At 43.1% G+C, this 12556-nt stretch overlaps 1 protein-coding gene across 5 annotated transcripts in view; it reads right to left on the bottom strand.

Moving 5' to 3' along the window:
• Positions 1-10056: 10056 nt before the first annotated feature.
• The window catches only part of Lrch1 (leucine rich repeats and calponin homology domain containing 1), a 206246-nt gene continuing 203746 nt past the window's right edge, over positions 10057-12556 (bottom strand). For 4 of the 5 annotated variants that reach the window (XM_042285157.2, XM_076545369.1, XM_076545368.1 and 1 more), the window contains one exon: positions 10057-12480. In XM_042285157.2, coding sequence (XP_042141091.2) covers positions 12370-12480 — 111 coding nt within the window. In that variant the 3' untranslated portion in view covers positions 10057-12369. The remainder of the gene's footprint in view (positions 12481-12556) is intronic. The other variant, XM_042285158.2, reaches the window with a different exon arrangement.

Here is a 12556-nt window from a genome sequence, read left to right on the forward strand (position 1 = left end):
TTTATCTCATCTTACACTTCCACATCCTACTCCATCACTGAGGCAGGTACTGGAGGAGTGCTCTTTACTGGCTTGCTCTGCATGGCTTGCTTAGCCTGCTTTTTTAAGAGTACTCAGGACCACCTGCCCAGGCTGCTCACTGTGGCTAGGCCTTCAGCCACATCAATTGTTCAAGAAAATGCCCCCAAGGATTTGCCTATAGCACAAGCTAAGAAAGGTTAGCTGTAAATATACCCCAAGTTCTTTTTCATAGCAGTTTTAGGATTTTTCGTGTGTGAGTATATTTTTTCAAGTTTGTATGTTTGTGAGTGTATGTGTGTGCATGTTTGTGAATGCCCAAATACTACCTCAGGCATGATCTCAGGAGTGTTGCCCATCTCCTTTGAGATAGGGTCTTTTATTGGCCTGGAGCTCACAAAACAGGCTAGCCTCTGTGGGATTCCCCCGCTTTGCCTCTTCAGTTTTGGAATTCCCTGCCCATCACCACGCTGGGCATTTTTAAAGGACTCTGGGGATTGAACTTCTGTCTTCATGCATGTGAGACAAGCACTTTACTAAAAGCTCTTTTCCCTAGCCTCAGTTTTAGGGATTAAAAAAATAAATAAATGTCCTAGTTTGCTGTGATATACACCATGACCAAGAGCAACTTGGGGAGGAGAGAGTTTATTCAGCTTTCAATTGTTCATGAAGGGAAGTTGGGGCAGAAATTACACAGGAACAGAACTCAAGCAGAGGCCATGGAGGATGCTACCTATGACTTGGTCAGCCTTACACAACCTAGGACCATCTGCCCAAGAGTAGCAGACCCCCAGTGGGACAGGCTGTCACACATCAGTCAAGAGAATGCCTCACAGACCTGCCTGTGGGCCAACCCACGATGGTGGCATTTTCTCATTTGAGGCTCCCTCGTGCCAGATAACTCTAGCTTGTGTCGAGGTGGCAAAAACCTAACTAAACAGCACAGGTTCCACATGCACTCAGAACGCATAGTAAGTGATGATGGAAGAAGACAGAGCAGGTTCTTCGGAAGTTAATGCCATTGAGATGTATCGATTCCTTTCTTCCTTGCTGTGATGAAATACCCTTAAAAAAAAAAAAGACTGAAGGCTCACCATTCGACAGAATAATCCATGGTCACGTGGACATCACGGCCGAGGGGACTTGTGGGGCTGGTGGGCAGTCCACAGTCAAGAAGCAGAGAGATATTACTAGTTCTCAGCATGCTTTCTCCTTTGTGTGCTGTCCAGGACCTCAGCCCATGGCATAGTGCCACCCAGGTCGTTTTCCCTGCGTGGTCAATCTAATCTAGGTAACTCCCTCACGGGGACCTGGAGGCTTGTCTCTTAGATGACTCTAGATCCTGTCAACTTCACAGCATTGGCCACACTAGATACAAGTGTAAATACACGAGAAATTAGCACAACTGAGTAGGAGAACAGGTCGAGTCCTAGAATGAACTTGACACAAAATGATTCCAACCCTGTTACCTCTGATAAAAAAAAACCATTTAATCCACAAGTCCCTTGCCTGCTAGTGACTAGCTTCTGAGTTACTTTCTATTAGTTGAGGCTTTAACCCGAGAAGCAGAGTGAGTAGGACACAAATTCTTTGATTTTTTTTTTTTTAAATAAATGAATTGGCTTTTGTGATGGTAAGGCTGCTTAAGCATGCTGGCCATGCACTGGGCAGCTGTAAGGAACTGAGGGTGAGCAGAGGTAGGTCTGGCCACAGCTCCAACTCCAGCTCTCAGAGTTTTGTCTCTAATGCCATCTGACTTACTGAGGGGCCACCAGATTTCACTTAAAGTCAGTCAGGGACTTAGCATCTCAAAAACTGGGTAACGACACTGAATAACAGGGACTAACCTAGCCAGGTCAGCATATCGTTATGAAGAAACAGGCTTTTTTGTTTGTTATTGGCAGGACACGTGCAAAACAGATGTTAACAGTTGCTGATATAATGTAACGGCAACGAAGGATGTAAAAGCCAGTTATAGCCTAAGTGGCCGTTACAGATGTCCAGGTATCCAGAACATTGGAACTCGCCTTTATGTGTGGTAATCCTAGCCTGCAGGGACAGTTTCGTATTGATGCTTAATGCCTAAACGTAAAAGGAATTTCAACTACCTGCAACACACACACACACACTCCCTAAAGAACCCATCTAAAGGGCTTTATTGTAAGCCAACAGCTAAAAAATGATCTTGCAATACTAAGTTGGCATGCTGTAGAAGCCATGCGACAGAATCAGGTTAAAAAGAAAAAAAGGCAAATGAATTTCACACAGATGCCCTGCATTATGTTGGATGAAAACTCACCTCATCTAAGAAGCAATAGTCAGCTGCCGGATTGTGTCTTTTAGTTAGACATAACAAGGCCAGGTGACATCCTATAGCAGATGGGAGAAATCTCACAGGTTCCTACCTCTAGATGAAGAACTACAGCCGTTAATGACTTTGAGAGAGGGAGAAAGTCTTCCCCAAGCAGTCATTGACAAAAACACACATTCATGCAAACCACACTAAATGGACTTGGCAGGTTCTATTTATGTATTTATTCATATATCTATCAATATGCAACAATAAATAAAACGAGGCCATGAATTTGAGAAGGTGCAGAGGTGCAAGGTTGATGTAATATTTTAATTGAGCAGGTGGTGGGAGGAATGATGTGAATATTTTAATTAAAATAAAAGCAAGGAGCCAGACTTGAGTGTAAGCTTGTAATCCCAGCTACCAGCTATGGAGGCGAGGGGCTGATACTGAGTAGGGACTTTAAGGCATGCCTGGGCAACTTAGTAAGACTCTGTCTCAGAAAGAAAAGAAGAAAAAAGAAGATTAAAAGAAAATGTGCTGCAGGTGCAGCTCAGTGGTAAAGTGCCATCCAGCATGCATGAGGTCCTAGGTTCAACCTCCAGATCATAAAAATAAAAAGGCAAGCCACAAAGGAGATGTTTGCAATAGGCATGTTTGGCAAAGCCTATGTAGGATACAGCACTCACACAAGTTTATTATAATGGGCACAAAGGTGAATGGCTACATCACAAAAGTGTACTTCATTAAGCAGGAAACAGAACAATAAACCACAATGAAATGCTATTGCACACCCTCCTGAATGGCTGTAGTGAAGACAACATAAACTCATGTTGATAAGGCTACTGTGACCTGCACCGATATTGCTGAGGGGGGCAGGTTGGTGTCAGCTAAGTTTGAATATAATATCCATGCCCCCATCTAACAATTCTACTCCAAGGTATGAACACACAGTCAGTAAAAGTCCAAATGAAATGGTCACAGCAGCACCAATCACAGAAGCCCAAATCTGGAGATGGACTGGACGTCCATCTGCAATAGGATGCATAAAATCCAACATGTAATGAGATAGTCTACATTAAGGAAAATGAACACATTACAGGCAGAGTTGGCCATACACAAAAGTGAAAGAAAAAATTCCATATGAACTACTTGTGTCTATTTTACATAAGGCTTCAGACCCGGCACAACTATCTATGTGGTAGAAATGGGGACAATGGAAAGCCAGAGCAAAGAGAGGGGACTGGCGCATAGTATAAGAGGATGGTTCGCTTAGAAAAGTTACCAGGGCATACACAGAATTCTTCCACTCCACCCACGTGTGCTATTCTTGAAGGAAGCTTAACATTAAGAGTACATTGAGCCGGGCAGTGGTGGCGCACGCCTTTAATCCCAGCCACTCGGGAGGCAGAGCCAGGCGGATCTCTGTGAGTTCGAGGCCAGCCTGGGCTACCAAGTGAGCTCCAGGACAGGCGCAAAGCTACACAGAGAAACCCTGTCTCGAAAAACCAAAAAAAAAAAAAAAAAAGAGTACATTGAGTGCCTATTCTGTGGAGACCATACATATACTACTGCATGAAGATTTTGAAATCCTGATATTACTACAAAGGACACTTATCCTAGGTAAAATTTCCAGAGGCAACATTAGTCATTTTTAATAATGTATCTCAAAACCCTCAGAGGTAATGAGCTGCAAAGTGTAGCTTGAGTGATATCACTGATTTTGAAGATGCAAATGAGTTTATAGAATTTTTTTCATAAAATTTTATAGTGGAAAAATAAAGATTTCCAAACTATGTATCTAAGATATTTTTGGTTTTTTATTATTTATGTGCATGAATGCTTTACCTGCATGTATGTATATTACCACTTATGCTCCTGGTGCCTGTCAGAAGAGGGCATTGGATACCCTGGAACTGGGGCTAGGGAGGGTTATGAGGCACCATGCAGGTGCTGGGGACTGAACTGAAACCACCTCTTCAGCAAGAGCAAGGTTCTCAATGGCTAAGCCCCCCACTCCAGCCCCTAAAATATCTTTAAGTGTATGCAGTAAGCTGTAAGTGGGAGAGGATTTTTTATTTATTTTGGTGGTTGAGATAACTCCTATGCCACAGCCCATGTGTGGAGGTCAAAGGGCAGCTTTGGGAGTCAGTTCTCTCTAATGTGTAGGTTCGAGGGATTAAATTCAGGTTTCACAGCAAAAATGACTTTTACCTAAGACTAAGCCACATCCCTGGCCCTGGACAAGATTTTAGAGAGTCTAGAAACATATCAACTAGCAAAATCTGTTCTGGATATTAGCATCAGGGGAGTGCATATGGCTTCCTGTTCAAGGTGACCTTATATTTAGGGATAGTGGGGATATACCATGTGGAATGGACCATGTTGTCTGTAGAACTTCTAGAAACAAACCACCTCATTAAATGCAAAATGCCAGGGGTTTTTGTTGTTGCTGTTTGTAGCAGGATTCTTCAAAGTTCTTATTAATAAAATCAAACCCGAGGCGAGTTATTGGGGTCCATGCTGGTAGATCAGAGAGACAGAACAAGCCACAGCTATCTCACCTCGCCGGATCCTCAGCTGGTCTTGTCTCCTCAGACTGGAGGCCTCTGAGTCCTCATCCAGAATGGGTCTCAGCTGAATTACTGCTCAAAAGCCTGAATGCTTAACCAGCCAAAATCCTTAACCAACCAAAAGCTTAACCAGCCAAAATCTTCTAGTTTCTGGTCCTCACGCCTTATATATCTTTTTGCTTTCTACCACCACTCCCTGGGATTAAAGGCTGGCTTTCTGGGATTAAAGGCATGTGTTACCATGCTTGGCTATTTCCAATGTGGCCTTGAACTCACAGAGATCCAGAGGGATTTCTGTCTCTGGAATGCTAGGATTAAAGGCGTGTGCTATCACTGCCTAACTAGTGGCTTGTCTGTTCTCTGACCCCAGGTAAGTTTATTAAGGTACACAATATTTTGGGGAACACAATACCACCACATCTCCTCTCTTTTTGTCTAAAATTAAAAAAGCTTATAACTAATACAAGAAAAACTATCCAATAAGCATATACAATATATACAGCCAAAAATTACATTAATGATGTCTAGTCCATTAACATTTGACAGATTCAGATAAAAAACTCCATTATATATATTAACAATGTCCAGTCCAGTAACATCTGATAAACTCAGACCAAAAAATTTTCATTACTTATCTTATTTAAAACAAGTAGTTCCTTTTTAAAAGTAGATTCCATAATCTCCCTTTTTATCTTATCATATCCATATTCTATCTTTTTTCTTTTCATAATACATTCAGTAGTCTACCTTTTGTCATTTTTATATCTTCCCTTTTTCTTCAGTGTAGATTCAATGATCTACCTATTTATCCTATTATTTCTTTATCTTTTTTCTCAGAGTAGATTTGATGTTCTATCTCATATCTATTTTCTCTTTTTCTTTTTGCTTTCTAGGGGTGAAGATATCTTTAGGGAATCTTGAAAAGAAAATTTTGGGGTTAATCATCAAATCCTGTATCGTTTGTCCAGTCTCTGCATAATAGGAAAGTTCAGGGCTTGTTTCAAGTCCTTGTTTGAGTAGTCTGTCAGGCTGGATCATCTCAACTAGTCCTCTCGAAATTGTCCTGACCAGTTTGTAGTCCAAAGTCGATTTTTCCATGGTGTTAATTGGCTTAATGGCTTTATCATAGTTCATGTGGAATCATCGTTGTAGGATCCTGTCATCTTTTTGAAGATTTCAAAGTCACTGTTAGGCATGGTCATGGTTTCCTGCAGACTTTTTTTTTTTTTTTTTTTTTTTTTTTTTTTTTTTTTTTTTTTTTTGCCTCCTCTGTGGTTTGGAGCAATCATAGTCTGATAAATGTCTGTCTCTCGGAACCATGAACATTCTTCCCTAGTACAGAAAATCTTCATAGCAATTTCTCCCCACCATTTGTCTTGCCAAACTTTTCCAAACTGACCTTTGCCGATGCTTTCTTGTAACACGATGGTCCTGGCAATTCTTCTCTGAACCAGCAGCAGTAAACCCTTCGTCCCAGGTAGCAGCATCACCGCAGTCACCAACATGATGAGAAGGAGCTGGCAACGTGGAGCGGTAGCCACTGCTTCCATGGTCCCAACACTGTTTGTGGCTCAGTCCAGGCCAAAGCTTCTCCCAAGCCTCCTAGGCCGGCCTCAAACTCGGGATCCTCTTGCCTCTGTCTCCTTCAGCAAATCCTACCGGCGTGCGCCACCACAACCGGCTGAGTGTAACGTGGGCCTGAGCTGGGGCTCACAAGGCCACAGGCAAACAGCTTTTTCATGAATTCATAACACGAACGTTGGGTGCCAGATGTAGCAGGAATCTTAAAAGTACTTATTAATAAAATCAAACCCGAGGCCAGTTATTGGAGTCAATGCTGGTAGATCAGAGAGACAGAACAAGCCACAGCTATCTCACTTTGCCAATTCCTCAGCTGGTCCTGTTTCCTCAGACTGGAAGCTTCTGTGTCCTCATCCCAATAGCTCTCAGCTGAACTGTGTTGCTCCAAAGCCTGAAAGCTTAACCAGTCAAATGCTTAACCAGCCAAAATTTTCTAGTTTCTGGTCCTCACGCCTTATATATCTTTTTGCTTTCTACCACCACTCCCTGGGATTAAAGGCTGGCTTTCTGGGATTAAAGGCATGTGTTACCATGCTTGGCTATTTCCAATGTGGCCTTGAACTCACAGAGATCCAGAGGGATTTCTGTCTCTGGAATGCTAGGATTAAAGGCGTGTGCTATCACTGCCTAACTAGTGGCTTGTCTGTTCTCTGACCCCAGGTAAGTTTATTAAGGTACACAATATTTTGGGGAACACAATACCACCACAGCTGTTTGTTGTTGTTATTGTTTCTTTTTTTCAGCTTTCCCTTTTAAAGACTGGCTCCCAAATAATCAGAAGAATTGAGGCTTTGGGTGAAAAGAAGTATTACCCATACTTGGGGGTGGGGGGTGGGGGGTGGGGGGTGGGGGGTGGTGAGAAGAAAACGGTAGAGGTGGTTAAGGAAGCCGAACAGGCAGCCTGGCTTCCTTGACTGTCTTGGTATTTTCTGTTGCCATCATAAAACACTTACCTGGAGAGGAAAGAAAGAGGTTATTTCATCTCACAGGTTACAATCCATTATCAAAGGAAGCCAGGGAAGAAGCTATGATGAATCTCCTGTAGCTCTAGGTGGAAAAAAAACCAAACCCTGACTTTTTGCTTGGCTCCATCTCTATCATTCATCATTTGAATAATACTCACTTTGACTTCCTTCCTTCTCAAGATTGACCTGTTTAGTGACAACAGAAGCTGTCACTTGGCCAGCACTACTAGGAAAGACTTCTGCACTGTGAGGACACACCGGCTGAGCTTGACTCTAACCTGACCTCCTTCTTACTCACTATGACTGTGAACTGGTGACCCCAGTCCTGGAGCCTCAGCTTCTCCTTACTCATTGACATCATTCATTAGAAGTCACAGCAAGGTGACACAGTGATTTCAAATAGCATGTCCATCCGGGAAGCTTACTCCGCACATGTGTAGAGCTGCCCTCCTTCTGACGCTTCAGGATCTAGAACAGTTCACGTGTCATGGCTACTAAAGAGAAGCCAGTTAGAAGGGCTAAAAGGCTCCACACATCAGCTTAAAAATTGCACTCACCAGATAAGGAAGAGGTTTATGTGGACATCTGTCAGATTGCCCACCTACATGGTCTAGGAACCACAACCACCTTGGACACATGAGGCTTTGAGATGCTTACCCCGATGCCCCTGAACAATCAGCAGGAAGCAAAACAAAAGCAGCCTTGCTCTACACAGTTGCACTCCACAAACACTGGTGCAGGGTGAAGATAAAGGAGGTTGCCAGTTTGGGTGTGCAGCCCTACTGTACAAATGTCCCCATGGTCAAGGACTATCAGCTCCTGATGAAACTCCCCCCACACCACACCATCCTCAGACCCACACCTGACTAGGGTGATGTCTAGTAGCTGATTTCCTGCACAAGATGGAAGATTAGGAGTGTCATGGGGCATCTTTCTGTATGCTGTAGCAATAAATAAAGCTTCATTGGCCTATGGCAGGGCAGGTTGGAGCCAGGTGAGAAAATCCAAGAGAGATAGTGAGGGGAATAAGGAGAGTGGGGAGGTCTAAGGAGCAACATGTAATGGGATGCAGGTAAAGCCATGGAACACGTGGCAATACACAGATTAATAGTTATGAGTTAAGTTGTAAGAGCTAGCTAACAAGAAGCCTGACCCATAGGCCATACAGTTTGTAAATAATCTAAGCCTCTGTGTGTTTACTTGGGACCAAGTGGCTGTGGGATGCAGATGCGAGAGATTCGTCCCAACTGCGGGGCAGGCAGGACCAGAGAAACTTCTGGCTACACAGGAGTCTTTGCTACTAGACTCTGACTCACCCAGGAGAAACTGGACAGCTCCTAGGTACAGCTTTGGGCCAGGATAGGGTCTCTTAAGGCAGTGCCAAATGTGGCCAATACCACAAATTCAACTGATGGATGGTTCTCATGCCCCATTTCCCTGCAGCCTCCCTGGTGCTCCTGCCTTGCTGGCTTTCTTCCCTTGCCTTTACGGACTTCCCAGTTGCTTAAAGCACTACGCTTCTATGATGCACAGAAGGCCAACTCCAATTGATGGGGTGGGAGCAAAGATGCAGCATCTCAAATCATGACATCATAGTCACGTGTACTTGTGTTTAGACTGGGGAGATGCAGACCTGTGTACTTGTGTTTAGACTTGGTAGATGCAGACTTGAACAGAGGTCTTGGGGTCCTTGCTCAGGACAATGGACCCGGGTCTGTGTGTTGTAATAGGAGTTACTACTTCTACTTGAACTACTACTATTTGAACTTATTTTTTCTTTTGAGATGAGAGATCTCAATGTAGTTTAGGCTGGCCTCAAAAATCACTATCTGAGCCCTTCTGATCCCCCTGCATTTATCTCTGGAGTTCTGGGATTACAGGTATGCACCATCACATCCAGTTTTTTATATAGTGCAGGAGCCTGAACCCAGCACTTCTTATGTGCTGGGAAAACACTCTGCCAGCAGAGTTATATCCACAGCCTTCACCTGTTATTTCTCATAGCAGCTGCTCGCTCACTGTAGGAAGGGTGGGTGTGTAGGGAAGACCCTGGACCAAACCCAATAGAGGTGTGACTCAGACTTCAGTCAGCAAGACAGCTGAGGTGAGAGGAGCCAAGCCTATGATTTTGACAATGCGGGTCAAGAAACTAAGGGGTCTTCAAGATGCCTCGATTCAAGGGAAGCCCCACCCTCACCCTCATCCCACCCCCACCTTATCTTAAGTTTGCTTTTGGTTTTTGTGCAACAAGTAAGTTTTAGCTCAGGGAAAAAAAACGTATTAACCTAGAGGGAGAGTATCTGTATATTCTCCTCCCCATGTGCCCTTTTATTCTAAACCTAGCAGCTGTTCAAAGACCTCCTAGAACTATACACAGCACTGAACCTTTTCATACATATAAATTTAATTTATAAATCAATTTAGTAAGATTCTAACTGTAACTACTGAAATAGAAGTTATAAGAGGAATTACACATATATGTTATAAACATAGTTATATTCATATATATTCACAATATATGATTGCTATCACCTATTTCAGCCATGGTACCCTATATTTGTGTGTGTGTGTGTGTGTGTGTGAAGAGTCAACATTAGCATCAGACTGATAAGTCAATCCAAAGGTGGTTGGTACAAGTTCAAAATTTTAATGGCTGTTAAATAATAAAAAGTTTGCACTATATACATTCTGTCTACTTATCATACGGTCAGCCAGCCATGCACATTTCATTGCACAGATAAACAGTGTACAAGCATCTTGAAGACATCTTATCCATACAAGAATTGCATTTAAAAAAAAAACATTTTACAAAATACTGAAGCCATTTGTATGATACAGCCAATTTCAAGAAAATTGTGGAAATTAATATCAAAAGAAATCTTTTAATTTTGAAAAAAAATATCCAAAAGTAATGATTATGGAGCTTCATGTCGTCAGAGATACATGTAAAAATATATTTCAGGACGCGGCGCCGCAATGCCGCGAAGGTGCGGCCTTCTAAACCCTTGTGTAGATCGGCTCCGAATGCTGCTCCAGTTGAGTACACTCTGTTAAAAATCCTCCCATCTTTACATTGTTATGCCATTTGACAAAACAGGTATTTGTGCAGTACAGAAAAGTAGTAAAATATATTTATGTTAAAGTGCACAGTACATTTGATAGGAAGTAACCTACTAGCTGCCTGTCTGAATCCCCATGTTCAGATCCCCTCCATCCTTCCTGGTGGAGGGTCAGTCTCTGTTGAATGCACTCACTCATCCTATAGTCTCTTGTATCTACCTTGAAGGTCCCTCACTGTGGCTACTGTCACTCTAGAAACTGCCAATGGCTTTGTACAGAGGTGAAAGTGCAGTCAGTATTCACAGGCTTTTGACAGACGAATGACTCGGGTACCCATACATACCGACAGTTTGAGTGTGCGTGGGTGTGACTGCCCGGCATAGTCCTGCGAAGCCTTCGGTGAAGCTCTCCCACCGACAGCATGGGACGGGCTCCTCTCCTGGGCTGGCTCCTTTCTAGTGCCAGTGTGCTTGTCTTTGCTCCCCCCGGCTGCTCCCACACTCTACTTACTCCACCTTCACTCAGTCTGCTTGGCTGCACATGTAGCTCCCACCAGAGGCCCCATGACCCACTCACATCCCAAGTTTCATACCAGGCACTATGAAGCTTCCAAGTCTGGACTCTTTAAAAAGCACCAGCTCGATTACAATAAAAACAAACGCGTCTACATTTCGGAATCTCTCGCTCTTTGAAATGCCGGCAGTCGTAACAAGTACTGGTGTCCTGAATCAAGCTCTATAACCCTTTTAGTTAGACAGTCACCTTCCATCATCTCCATTTTCTCATTCATTTCTTCAACATCTACCTTTGGTGCTAGATGCTCCTCAATTACCCAAAATACAGTGCAAAATTATACTTCAAGATATATACTGAACACTTCCCACTTCTCTGTGTTAAAATGTGAATGTTTTGTGCATAGCAAAAGAAACATGAGTCAAAAAAAAAAAACCTGTTCACATTTCATCTTCAAGTTTAATATGTCTTTTTTTTTCCACATAGCTATTTACAAGTAACTTTGGGGTGCTCTCTTGATTTCAGTCAGTTCATTATAATATGGGACAAGAGGGCTGCTGGAATGTAGGAAACTGGATGGAATGCAGAAATATAAATAAGAACGATGTTCCTCAAATCAAAAGGTGGATATCACCTCCCCAGAAAACAGCTCTCTGTCACAGAAGCATGTGTTTCTTGTTTAATTTTTTTTTCTTCTGAATCATATACACCAGGAAATAGGAACACTGAGACCTGGAACTCCTACACGCCCAAGAGGCTCGAAAATAACTCAGTATTTATAATATTAAAATAAATTGCTTAACCACAAAAAAGCAGTAATAAAATAGTTTCCTAATTTACAATTTGCATCCAAAGGATGAATAACAACTCACTAATAAATAATATTTATATAAATATTTTGTATGTTGAAAATAGTTTCTCAAAAAAGGCAATGGTCTCAAGAAACATCTTGAAAAAATTTGGTGGCAAAAAAACCTGATTGCATTCCCCCTCCCCCCCACTGATTCTGCAAGAAGTTTGGTTTTGATAAGACGGACGCGACTCACTGTGAAACGGCTTGTGCTTGGCATTTGGTAATGGCAGTCGGTGAGTGTGGAAGGGATGAAGGAGGTTGAAAAGGCAATGATGTGCTACTCAGTTCTCTGCCAGCTCCCTCACTGGCTGTCAGATAATACCCGTCCAACCTGAACCCTGGAGGCCAACTCTAAAAGGTCCTGAATCCTCCCATAGGCTGAAACCCTGTCAACGTAGCTTGTCAGGGAACTGGCAGGTGGTGAGTGGGGGAGTCGGTGCAGGTGCCAGGAGCAGAGTCGGGAGCCCCTGCTCTGGGTAGAGTCTGAGCCCACCCAGGGGAGAGGGCTTGGTCTCATGTGAACAGAGCTTTGGTGACGGTGACGTCCAACAGCGCTTGAACGGTCATGCCCACTTTGACCAGGCCTTTCTCTTCGAGGATGTGATGAGGCAGACAGAGCTTTTCCTAAAAGGAAGAACAAAACATCAGCGTTCAGATGACGGGTCAAGGACAGTGAACCCTCGCTACATCATGCACGGGA

Source organism: Peromyscus maniculatus, chromosome 9 (assembly GCF_049852395.1).
Source record: "Peromyscus maniculatus bairdii isolate BWxNUB_F1_BW_parent chromosome 9, HU_Pman_BW_mat_3.1, whole genome shotgun sequence".
Taxonomy (NCBI): Eukaryota; Metazoa; Chordata; class Mammalia; order Rodentia; family Cricetidae; genus Peromyscus; species Peromyscus maniculatus.